Source organism: Apaloderma vittatum, unplaced genomic scaffold (genome assembly GCF_000703405.1).
Source record: "Apaloderma vittatum isolate BGI_N311 unplaced genomic scaffold, ASM70340v1 scaffold3091, whole genome shotgun sequence".
Classification (NCBI taxonomy): domain Eukaryota; kingdom Metazoa; phylum Chordata; class Aves; order Trogoniformes; family Trogonidae; genus Apaloderma; species Apaloderma vittatum.
Window position 1 is genome coordinate 4643 of NW_009698321.1, and position 12915 is coordinate 17557.

The 12915-nt window shown below is 50.6% G+C and overlaps 1 protein-coding gene across 1 annotated transcript; it reads left to right on the forward strand.

Moving 5' to 3' along the window:
* Positions 1 to 515: 515 nt before the first annotated feature.
* On the forward strand, positions 516 to 12652 carry LOC104280339 (coronin-1C; the record flags this gene model as incomplete). The annotated part of the gene is made up of 9 exons (XM_009877957.1): positions 516 to 665; positions 6637 to 6766; positions 8135 to 8316; positions 8893 to 9012; positions 9286 to 9390; positions 10495 to 10640; positions 11094 to 11151; positions 11246 to 11491; positions 12533 to 12652. Coding segments are annotated over 9 exons (1257 nt in total), but the record flags the coding sequence as incomplete, so codon positions are not given.
* Between the last annotated feature and the right edge of the window lie 263 nt (positions 12653 to 12915).

Here is a 12915-nt window from a genome sequence, read left to right on the forward strand (position 1 = left end):
TTATTTTGAAACCTAAATTTGGCCGTTTAGGAAATGATTCTTTTGTTTCTGTGACTTAGCCTGTTTGGATCTGTATCTTGTTTAGTTGCCAGCAGAGCTTCCCAGGTCTTCAAAAGCCAATATCCAGCATTATTCTGATGCTTTGCTCATGAGACAGTGTTGCATAGGAACAACTTTCCACATGGGGTTGGGACGGGACGGGACGGGACGGGATGGGACGGGATGGGACGGGACGGGATGGGATGGGATGGGATGGCAAAACTGGTGTCTGCAACAACTGGCCCCATTCAGATGGAAACATCTCATCAGCTTGTTTTTCTGGGAAGTCTCTCTGTGTGGTTGAGCAGGTCGGGCTCAGGGATGGGTGGCTGTGTCAGCACGTTTTCTTCCTGAAAAAAAAGTGTTTTATTCTGCACAACCATGACCTAAAAACAATCGTGAAATTGTGAACACTGCACGAGTTAATAGAGGACTACGAAGCACCTTCCTGCGTTCCAAGACGCTGAGTATTACAGCTCTCTTTTTTTGTTTCTCCTCTTCAGACAGGCAGAATTGACAAGTCCTACCCGACGGTGTGTGGCCACACGGGACCCGTGCTGGACATAGACTGGTGTCCTCATAATGACCAGGTCATCGCCAGTGGCTCCGAGGACTGCACCGTCATGGTGAGTGTGTTTCGTTTGTCTCGCGGGGTGTGGAAAAAAATGCTCAAAATGCTGCTGCAAAGGGCGTTTGTATTTCTGAAGGCATCTCCTGTGCCGACGCCGAGGGCAGAGTCCTGGCTGATGGGAGAGTGGTCACGGCTTAAGAAATGATGCAGCTGTGGAGCCAGCTCCTCCTCTGTGGCTAAAACACAGAGCAAAACCAGCAGAGTGAGCTTTATTACCTGCATATGGGCAGAATTTGGACTTTCTTCTCTGTGTTGCTGTTCGAGAAAGTGCAACCTCAGACTTCTGAGAGGAACCTCCTCAGCGCTGAGGTGACACCCAGGCTTGGCTTTGTCTTCAGTTGCTCTTCCATTTTCCTTTCCCCTGGGGGTTTGTCTGGTGTTAGGGAAGAGGACAGAGAGCCCGTCAGCGGTGAAGTGGTTTGGTTTGTAGTGCTTTGCGGAAGACAGAGGTGGTCCCTCCAGTATCCTCACAGATACAGTGGAACGTGTTGGGAAGAGGTGGGGATTGCAACAGGTTTCGAATTTGCTTCAGCCTTTGATTTAAGGGTGATGCTTTCGGGTTTTTTCCTGTATCTACAGGCTGTCAGTAAGTGTCGAAAGGGCATTTTTTTTCCTTTTTTATTAAGTAAATAAAAAATAATCCAAATTCTGCACCTGCCAGCCTTGGTCCCGTGACCTGTTTTACCTCAGTCAGAGCCCACTGAACAATAGCCGACCTTGCTCCGGGATGGATGCGGAATCCCCTGTATGCAAACACAGCAGAAATAAGTGAAAGAAAATCCTTGTAAGATGAAATAATGCCAAATAGCTTCAGTGATCTTTGGCCATATTTAGAAATGCTGTAGGCTGAGCGTTACATTGAAATCTTATTATAGATCGTGTCAGATAAATTCCTTCGCTTCTGTTCGTCGTTAAAATGTTTGGGAGGGGGTTTGTCCCAGGAGGCTTATCTGGGGACAGCTCTCGCCTGTGATCTCTTGGTCTCGGAAGCTGAAGCATGCTAACAAGATGTGCTATATTGAATATTTAATGAAACAACAAGCTGCTGTGTTTCTAACTTTCACTGCTGGGCTAGGACTAAGCTTGGAAGGATGCAAGAACATTCCTCCAGAAACCAGGATCCAGAAGGGCTGCGAGTCAGGAGGATCGGTCTCTGAAACACGAGCCTCGGCGGAAGCGAAGGCGGCTGCCTCCTTGGAGGTCTCTAATCCAGTTGCAATGAGAAGCATGCTGTGAGGCTCCACAGGGATGGAATGGTGTAGAAAAACCAACAGCGCTCGCTAACGAGGTGTCCGAGCACTCCCAATGTAGGCACGAACTGTCTGGGAGAAGTGGAGCCTGGTTCCTGCTCGTCCCTGGACGTGTGCTGCCTGGCGGTGGGACCGTGTCTCGAGTGGGGAGCGACAGCAAGGAGCTGGGCAGGGGAAATTAGTGAGTCCCTGCTGCTCTCGAAGGAACAGCTGATGGTGCGGGAGGTGTTTGGTGCATCTTAGCTGAAGTTTTAAAGTGGGAAATCCTGTGTCTCAAATTTGGGACAGTTGGTAGCTGGACAGAGCTGGAGTAAGTAAGGAACGACGCTGGCCTGGACTATTGGGAAACAAAGTGGATAAGCTAACGAGCCCTCCCATTTCTCATTGCCTTTCTGTGCTGGCACAACTAATTTAGCATCCTGTTTTCTTTGCTTTTCTTCAAAAAAGGTTTTGGAAGTCCTGCTTCCTGAGCAGCCTGTCGCTGAACAAATTCATCGTACTTTAGAGGACTGGTGATGGTTGTTCATCAGCTCTGAACTCTTCATTAGCCGACGAGAAAAAAAAGCGATGTGGCAGAGGAAATCACATGGCTCTCTGCAGAAGCGCCAGCTGCTTTTTTTAAAAAAAGCCTAAATAAAATACCGTATGTCTTTGAGGACCATCTGTGCCTTGGCACTGAAGGATTTAGGATCTTACCCTCTGCCCCAGCAGATCTCATCAGCCTCGGCTAGGCGTGTGCCGAGGGAGAGGGCACGGCTTCGAGGCGCTGCCTCCGCGGCGTCGCAGGGGTGGAGAGGGCTGAGTCGCTGCAGCCCTAAGTCAGGAGGGTCTCCGGCCTCTGTGTGGCCTGGGGAAGGTTACCTTGGCCCTTTCAAAAGCTGAAAGCATCTTCCTACAAATGAAGCTCTGATTCATAGAAGGTGGAAGTAGCGTGTGAGCTCGAACAGGTCTAGTATTTGAGATCCTTAGACGAGGGGTTGAAATAAGAGGCTGGGGGAGAAGACACCGTTTTCTGGTGCTGGCTCGGGCAGCTTTGGAGGTTTCACTGTTTGTAGCTGCTTTGAGATTTTTCTGATGAAAGACACTCGCTAGGTGAGATCTCTCCAGCTGGGTGTGATCTAGCTGGGTGCTTTTGAACACCTCTGTCCCTGGAAGCCTTCCAAACACGTGTAGACGTGTCCCTTTGGGATGTGGTTTAGTGGTCGTGGTCGTGTTGCCTTAATGGCTGGATTTGATGATCTTAGAGCTCTGTCTTGTCCAACCTTAATGATTCTGTGGTTCTATCCAGCGGTTGCAGCTGATACACTCATTAATCTTGCTGTCACATCTCACGCATTCAAACATTATTTGGAGGTAGAGAAGAAGAGGATGGGGGTGACGCTTAGGCTGGCACACCCTTGTGAGCCCACCTTTGTGCCGGTGGGTACACGCATGCCGCTGTCTGATCCCAGCTGAAGGAAAAGTTGAATAGACCCCTCCAAAACCCACCTGCTTTCTTCTCCATGGGAGCGTGGGCTCGTGGAGGAACGGACTCTCTTCCTTCCCCCCACGCCAGGTGTTCCTCGGGGTACGCGTTGGCGTCTGTCCCCTCCTGCCCTTGCCAGCCGGAGCGCAAAGCGGACGAATTCCTTTGGAGTTGGCAAATACGACTCGCTTGAAGTGGTTTGAGATGTAATGGAACACTTGTAGTCTGTGTTGAAGTATTTCCTCTGCATGCCTGGCTCAAGTTCTGGAGAACATGGCTATTTCATACGTCTGGTGTAACCCAAGAGCCCCAGCCTGGGTGGGGAGGTGACGGCAGTGGCCTCTCTGCCCTGTTTTCTGCTTTCTTGATTAATTTCTCTTCTTTTCCAGAAGAGTGGGATGGGGAGTCCCCATCTCCTCCGCTCCGAATCGCTCTCTGAAAGACTTTACTGCAGCGTGCCGATACCTTCCGCGGCCTCTTCTCTTTGAAGAGTCGTTTCCTTGTGCCAGCAAATAAGGAATTACTTAAACATCCATGCTTGGTATTCTGCCGAATGACTCTAATGCGCTGCAGGTTTTTTAATTCAGCTGGAAAACGTTTCGTTATGTAAAGGCTTGTAGATGGTATCGGAGGGTCCATCTCAGATACGGAAAATTTGCTTCATCAGAAGGTGAATACTAATGAGTTTGCATGGTAATGGCCAGGGTAGGGTTCATTCGATTGAGCGAATCATTATAAAAATTTAAACCAGAGCCTGCAATGACCAGGGGAGAGCAGGGACGTGGGTAAAACCTGGGGCTCAAACTCCTGTGAAGCAAGTGGAGGAATTCATGGTGTTTATAAAAGTTGACTCAGTCCTCTTTGCGGGTTGGTGCAGAGCTGGAAAAGACAGTTTTTGATTCTGTGTAAAAAGGGTACCGAAAAACAACAAGAAGTTGCTTTATTTTGCTTTCTCACGCGCTGTTTGTGCCAAACCTTTCCCTCCTGCTCTTCCTCTGAGACCCAAACCTCTGCACGCCATCGGAGCCTGACTTCACTTCCTCCGTGGCAAACAAACCAGCCGCCTCGGCTGAAAAAAAACACAAAACAAACCACCCACGGAACTGAAAAAAAATAAATTAAAAAAATCCCCTAAAACCCCCACACGTGGGAGGCTTGACGAACGGTTACGGGTGTCCAGTTAACCTTATGGCATTTCAAGGTTTCTTTGCTCGTCCCGACTCCTCACTTCCAGCAGCCGTCATCCAAAGCGAAAGTTCCTTCGTTTGTGAATCTTCATTTCATTCCACGCCGAAGGCAGACACCCCACCCTGTGCAGGAATGAGTGGGCCAGGGCTCTTGGGAGCACACCCTGACCTTTCACACTCTTAGGGGTTTTTGATTATTATTTTTTAATTATTTTTTACAAATGTTTTGCAATACCAAGCAGGATTATTAGGTCAATAGCTTCTGTAATCTGCAGAGGATTACACCAGTCTGCAGCTGCTGTGAGCCATAGGGGCTTTCCCTTAAAGAGAAAAAAAAAGTCTTATCCTCCCTAGGCTTTTAAAAAAATGCGTTTCATTGTTATTTTGCCTCTTTATACCTCCCTTTCCTCTCCCACTCGCTGGCGCGCATTTAAGTTTGGTCTCGGAGGGGTTTTTTTGGCAAGTTCCTGCTCTCCAAAGCTGCATTTGCCCAGGAGGATGCCTGAGTTTACTCTTGGTGAGTAAATTCAATTTTCAAAGCTTTAGCGCACCGTTTCTCTTGGGGAAGAAGTGGCTGTGGTCATCAAGGCTTGCCCTGGTCTGGCTCCATCCTCAGTGTAACACCAACCTGCATAAATTGATTTTGGCTGTCGTGGCCGTTTCATCCTGCAGAGAGATGGTTTTGGTGTGGCGGTTTATTTTCTCTTTCTTTCGTGTCGAGCATCTTCTGTCCCAGCGTCACCAAAGCTCTGCAGGCACCTCCTAATATTGCCCTGCTGGGCTCTGGTGTTCTCTTTTTGTACTATTTTTGGGTAATAACCAGATTTTCGCAGCGTGATGATCGTGAAGGATGATGCATCGTGGTCCACGAAGGCACGTCGCCTTTTGGCACCGTCGTCTCAAGGAACTGGGAGGTGACGTCCTGCAGCTCCGGGCCTGAGCAGCTCCACTTTGCAACCCAGTTTTTAAAAACGTGATCGCTGGTGAGAGCTACAGTTTGTGTCGCCTCGTCACCGGTGCTGCTCCTTCAGGCGGGAAGAGAGAAAAAAAGGATTTTTCAGCCCTTTCTGGAGCGATTCTCCGCTGTTGCAGGTCGAGGGTGCTGGGAGGAATGATGCCGAGAGCTTCGTCGGTGAAAAGCAAAATCATTTTAGGGTTGTTCCAGGGTGAGTAGGTCCACGCTGAGGATTTTTGCGTTTATTGGAGCAGCAGCAGCCATCCCTGTGAGGAGGGAGAAGCTGGGAATTAGCACAGAAATCCGTGTCTTCCTCAAGCACGTCTGTCTGCCTGGCTTCCGAAATCCACTGCCTCGCATCTGCCGGCTCTGACAGCTCGCTTGGGCGTCCTGGGCAGGGTCTGGCAAGCCCTGGTCCCCAACTCTGGAAAAAAGCAGACAATAGACGGGCGAAGCAAGCGTGCTGTGATGCTGCCACCTATCTATAAGTGGCAAAATTGCTCACTGCTCAGTCCCGATTCATTTTTTCCTACGCTGCATATAGGTCAAATTCAGTTCAGAGATGATTTTTCAGCGCTGAATTGCAAGGATAGTTTTTGGTAGGGCTGATCCTGGCGTGGGGCAATGGCTTTTGTCTCTCCCATCCCTCATCTCAGCCTCTTGCAGAAGCTGCGTCCTCGGTGCATCAACCTGCTCTCCAGCCAGAATTCCAGAGCTCTGCCATCCTCAGGGCTCTGTTCCTCCTCCTGGGGGCACTTTCCTGAAGCCCTTGCGGGTTGTGTAGCCAAGAAGCAAACAGTTTGCTGCATCCAAAGGTGGTTTCTGCAAACGCCGACTTGGGCTTCAAGAGCAAACTGCTCTCCCCCAGTTAAATGGCATCTAACCATAACGTGGAAACTAATTGCCAGTAGTTCTAAAGAAGTACAAAGCTGCACCGGCGTAGCTGCGCTATCGTCCTTCCGAGGGACAAGCATAATCTGAAACGATAGCAGCTTGTTCAGATGGGATCTGAGCGGTGAGGCAAATTGGTTTTGTGCCCTCCTCGGGTGTAGCCGAATGGGTCTCTGGGCAACCCTGGGCTTAACCGGCTTTCCTTTTCCCCTCCCCAGGTGTGGCAGATTCCCGAGAACGGCCTCACCCTGTCGCTGACGGAGCCGGTGGTGGTGTTGGAAGGCCATTCCAAGAGAGTGGGCATCGTGGCCTGGCATCCGACGGCACGCAACGTGCTGCTCAGCGCAGGTACCGTGTGGCGGCGGCGCGTTTTGGGAAAAGAGGTTTTTGACCCCTTCGACGGCTTTCCTCTGCCGGCTGCTTAGGGCTAGGGAGTCACAGCATTCACAGCAGCACCTGGGAACGCCAGGACATGCAGCCCGCGTTCCTTATTGTGGCCTTTTCTTCTCTTTGGTTTGCAGGGAATTGTCTGGAGGTGTGAATTACAGTATTAAAGTTGTTCCGGGCTTTATTTGATCTGCAGGTTTCAGCTGCTGATAACTATTTGTGTCTGCACTCTCCTCATCCCTGTTTTCGTATGGTTTTATGAAAGATTTCCCCTTCTCTCCACCCATTTCTCCTTTGCAGTGATTCCCACAAGGTATCCCAGAGTCTGCCTGTTCCTTCCATGAGCTTTTGTTTTCAGCATTTCCCAAATTATCTCCTTGCCTGGTCCGGTCTAGGCGATGCGATGCTTTTGACCACTAAAAATGAGTCACATCATTATGGAAGTAAAATGGATAAGTCATTATCCATTAGCACAGTCTGAGGCTTTCACGGCATGACCTTTGGGTTGGAGCCCAGTGAAAGAAGGCGGTGCTGCCAGCGGTCACACGAGCTGTGTTTGCTGCTGATGCAAATCCCTCCTGAGATACCAGTTTGGTTTTGAGCTGACTTCTCCAAAAATTCTTGGAGTCGCAGACCTCGTGGCAGTTAATTCAATGAAACTCAGTATAGGAACATACAAAAGGAGAAGGTGGGTTTTCTTAGGTAGCTTCCTGAGGAGCAGCAAGATGTGTGTGTCCTGGCAGCCTGGCCAGGGTTACAGCTAAGAAACACAGAGGAGGAGGGATGCTGTCACATCACCACAGTCTCCGGTGTTCCTCCTGGTGACAACAAACTGATCTGGCATGTCTTTCCTTCCCCTCAGGAGCTCCGAGTCATTGTTATCTTTTGCCTCCTTACATATTTTCACCCCTCTGGAGCCTGAGGAGAAATTGCTCCATCACACATTGTGCTTCCCTTCCCGTACCGGGTCCTCCAGTCCCATTCTTTATTTTGCTGTCACCTCATCTGGGGCTTCATTTTTTGTCTTCTTGCTGTCCGGTGCTTGAATAAAACCACCCTCCTGATGCCCGTAGTCCTTGAGAAACTGCTGCCCTCAGCTTTTGCTGCCTCACATACTCTTTCTTCCCCTTTGTTCCTCCGTTTCTCCTGCTCTCACTTGCCTGTTTTCCACCAGTGATGCTTTTACTCTTTCTGCCGTGAATCTCTCTGACCTGAGGAGGCAACGACTGGCCACCAGCCAGATCCTCATGTGTGGAGTCTTTGCCCTTGGCATCTCTTGCTCAGTGGCCTAGCGGTGTAGGCGACTTCAGCTGCTGTTTTCTCTCCCAGGCTGTGATAACGCAATCATCATCTGGAACGTGGGGACAGGTGAGGCCCTCATCAACTTGGACGACATGCACGTGGATATGATTTACAACGTGAGCTGGAATCGCAACGGCAGCCTCATCTGCACAGCTTCCAAAGACAAAAAAGTTCGAGTGATTGACCCCAGGAAACAAGAAATTGTTGCCGTAAGTTTGCGTGATGGTTAAAGGAGCGACTGGGTTTGACTCGAGGAGAGAGTTAGCAGCAGCAAAGAGAGAGAGAACCTTCGTGTACGTACCGTGTTCAGTCGGGGTTTTCGGAGTAAGGAAAAAACTACGGGAGGGATAGCAGTGGCTGAAGGATTTGTCTGGGTTTATTGGGATTAGTGTTTGAACTAGGATTTTAGGGCTCAAGTTCTAAAACCTGTGGGAGTGTAATTCCACATCTAATCCCTTCGTATAATTACAGTTCCCAAGTTGTGTGTGCGAAGCAGAAGTTTAGCCGCCTGCCTGTGTGTCGTAGCTTGTGAAGATGTTTTCCTTCAGCCTTGTGAGGGTCTCGTAGGCAAAGCTGAAACGAGCCAGGAGTCACCCCTTCTTTTGTAGTTTGGTAACTGGTTTCTCCCCTCAAGCGTTGGGCAAAGAGAGCTGAAGGTTACTCCGCACAGTCGGCACCCTGCATGGAGGGGTGCCAGGGATTCTGTGCACCCAGAGGAGAAGCCACCATGGGTGGGTCTTCCCTTCCTCTTCCTCGCTGGAGGCTAATCTGTAAATCTCTTTCAGGAAAAAGAGAAAACCCACGAGGGAGCCCGGCCCATGCGAGCCATCTTCCTCGCTGATGGGAACATCTTCACGACCGGCTTCAGCCGCATGAGCGAACGGCAACTCGCCCTTTGGAACCCGGTACGTCCCTGTCCCCTTGCCGTCCGACAGCTCTTGGGTCACCAGCCCAGACCTGCAGTCTCCCGCTAAATTCAAAGTTTATGTACCTGAGCGTATTCCCTCTTCACCTCCTGCCTGCTCTAGACGGTGCTGCCCTTCTTGAGGCTGGGGTGAAGACACCGCTGCGTGTTCCCTAGCTGCAGAGACCCGTTAATAATTTAAATCCTGGATTAGCACAAGTTTTTCCGTTCTTCATTAACATCACTGGCATTATTTTATTCTTTTTCTTTCCAGAAAAACATGGAAGACCCAATAGCCCTTCACGAGATGGACACCAGCAATGGGGTCTTGCTGCCTTTCTACGATCCAGATACCAACATTATTTACTTGTGTGGCAAGGTAAAGAGAAGCTCTTGGAATGAGCGGGTTTATTTAGAGGGAAACTCTGTGGAATGAGTGATGAGAGAGGTCAAACCAAACAATGATGATGGTTGGGGCTGCAGAGGAACAGCGCTGCTCGGGAATCAGTTTGACCCTCGCTCTGCAGGACCGTGCAAGGAGGCTGCGAAGTCTCTGAGGGTCTGGTACGTAGCTGGGTGGTTCTCTGAGGTGAATTTACTTAAGTAAAGCTGCTCTTAGTACAACAAGCCAGATGCCATCATCAAAATGTCTTGTGTTGGTGTTGAGCCGAATGATCACACGTTCGTGTGGGAGGAAGGTGTGCTTTAGATGTTATCCTCCCTGGGCTTGAAGGTGATGGAGCGTGTAGCAACACTCACCTTGTGTTGTGGGGTTAAGTAACAGAAAACTGGAATCGGCTGCTGCTTTCTAAAAGAAGTTTTGTCAGCATTAAGTGCTGTAACAGTGCCCGCTTGTGATGCTGCAGCTCTGGGCTTCCTACAAAGAGGAGCCAAAGACAAGACGGACAAGTCATTGCAAAGGGAGATCATTATGACTACGCTCAAAATCCCGACTTTGTAAACAGCAAATGAGAAGTACTTGGTTGATATGTGTTACCTCTCCTGCTCTGTCAGAGGTGCTAGCATAGCAGAATTGCCAGGAACCGAAGAGAACCTGGTTTGTCCCCTCTCTGCCTGGCTGCGGCAGAAAGTTTTAGCTTTTTTCACATGGGGAGGTTGACACCCCCAAGCTCGAAGCCCGAGCTCGGGTCACTGCACCCCCGTACTTTGAGGAACAGCAGTGACTGCTGAGACACTGCTCAGCCGCTGTCCCTGGGTCAGGTCCCCAGCAGGGACCTGCTTTGTGGTGTTTCTGGGGTGCCACGCGGGTCGGGAGGACACAGCGACCTGCTTGCCCCGTAGCAACTGCCCTGAGCATCCTGAGACAAGACATACTCCACTGGTAAGAAGTGGAAGTTGTAGCCTGAAAGAAATGAGCTGTGACCTGTGCGTTGCTCGGTGGTGCTGCTGCTGGAAGGGTGAGGCCAACGGCTGCCCGGTCCGGCATGGGCCTTTGGGGGGACCCTCCTCTTGTTTCTCACCCGGCGACCGCAGCATCCGCTACTTCGAGATCACGGACGAGTCCCCTTACGTTCACTACCTCAATACCTTCAGCAGCAAAGAGCCGCAGAGGGGCATGGGGTTCATGCCAAAGAGGGGCCTCGACGTGAACAAGTGCGAGATCGCCAGGTGAGGAGAGGGGCTGTCAGCACGGGGGGCGTCCTCTCCACCTGGCTCACGCTCTCCTGGGAAGTGGCACCGCTGGGTGCGGGACCTGCCCTTCGGAAGACCTCTCTGTTGTTTCTGCAGCATTGGTTGGGACATGAAGTGATGCTTGTGCTGGGTGTAATGGGATAAAACCTCAAAACATCGATTCGTAGAACGCGTTGGGTTGGAAAGGCCCTCCAAAGGTCATCTAGCGCAGCGAGCAGGGACGTCTTTAACTAGATCAGGTTGCTCAGAGCTCCGTCAACATGCTGGGACTTAGGCTGGGTCTATTATAAATGACCAAGCAATCCGTAGCAGAACAAAGTGTCTGCAGAAAACTTAGTGCCAGGTCAGTTACAGCCTACGATGTCAACACAGAATCATGGAATGATTCGGGAGGGACCTTAAAGACCCTTTTTTTTTTTTTCTTGAAAGGTTCTTCAAGCTTCACGAGAGGAAATGTGAGCCCATCATCATGACGGTTCCTCGAAAGGTGAGTGTTACCTCCTGGTCCTGTGGTTTGAAGCCCAGCTCTCATGCCTCCCAGCCCCAAAACGCTTGACTGATGGTTCTCTTCTGGCTTGCAGTCGGACCTCTTCCAGGATGACCTGTACCCCGATACTGCCGGCCCAGAAGCGGCTCTGGAAGCAGAGGAGTGGTTTGAAGGGAAGAACGCCGATCCTCTTCTCATCTCCTTGAAGCACGGCTACATCCCGGGCAAGAACAGGGATCTCAAGGTGGTCAAGAAGAACATACTGGACAACAAGCCTGCCGCCAACAAGAAAAGTGATCTCATCAACGCTCCAAAGAAAGCAGCCGATGCCTCAAACACTGTGAGTAAAATCCACAAGCTTCTGGGGATGGTGGCCTGCACCTTGGTGTCTTGCGGTGCTGCCTCTTGAGAAGGAGTTAAAATCATAGAACAGTTTTGGCTGGAAGAGACCTTCAAGATCGAGTCCAACCTTTTTGCTAGCCCTACCGACACCACTAACCCATGTCCTTCAATGCAACATCCACCCGTCTCTTAAACACCGCCGGGGGTGGTCCCCCCTCCCGGGGCAGCCTGTTCCCCTGCCTGACAACCCTCTCAGTAAAGAAATTCATCCTAATGTCCAATCTAAATCACAGAATCACAGAATGTCAGGGTTTGAAGGGACCTCAAAAGCTCATCTAGTCCAGCCCCCTGCCAGAGCAGGATCACCTACAGCAGATCACACAGGAATGTGTCCAGTCAGGGTTTGAATGTCTCCAGAGCAGGAGACTCCACACCCTCCTTGGGCAGCCTGGGCCAGGGCTCTGTCACCCACACAGGGGAAAAATGTTTTTTCTAATATGTTTGTGGAACCTTGTATGTTCCAGCTTGTACCCATTGCCCCTTGTCCTGTCATTGGACATCCCTGAGAAGAGCCTGGCTCCGTCCTCCTGACACTCCCCCTTGACGTATTTCTCAACATTTATGAGGTCACCCCTCAGCCTCCTCTTCTCAAAGCTAGAGAGACCCTTGGTGCAACTTGAGGCCGTTTCCTCTTGCCTTATTGCTTGTTACTTGGTTGAACAGACCAACCCCCACCTCTCCACAACCTCCCTTCAGGTACGTGTAGAGAGCGAGGAGGTTTCCTCTCAGTCTCCTCCAGCCCCAGCTCCCTCAGCCGCTCCTCACGGGACAGATGTTCCAAATCCTTTCCCACCTCTGTACCCCCCCCAGCACCTCCATGTCCCTCTTGTAGTTAGAACGAGGCTCGGGCACGGATGATTGGAGTACCCCGGGACTGGGTGGGTGACACAGAGCCGAGGTGCCCCTCGAGCTGCGCTGTCCCGGCCGCGGGACGCGCGTGGGGAGCTCCGCTCTAACGGCCGCCTGGCTTGCCTTCCAGCAAAACGACGCCAAGCTGGACGAGATTTTGAAAGAGCTGAAATCTATAAAAGACACGATCACCAACCAAGACGAGCGCATTGCCAAGCTGGAGCAGCAGATGGCCAAGATCGGGGACTGACCAGGCTCGGCGAGCGGCAGCGTGCGGCATCCCAGTACGAGCTTTCCTGTTCTCCTAAATTCACGTCAACGAGAGCTGATGATTAAAAGCCAAGCTTTTTAGTGAAAGATTTTTTTTTTTCCCTGATGTTTTAATGAATTTATGTGACTGTGTCAAACAAGTCGAAAAGCATAAGTGCTACTTTTACAGTCTTTTTTTTTTTCTCCAGATGTTACGAATTCTTGAAAACAAATCCATTCTGACTTTCAATGTTGTGCCCAAAT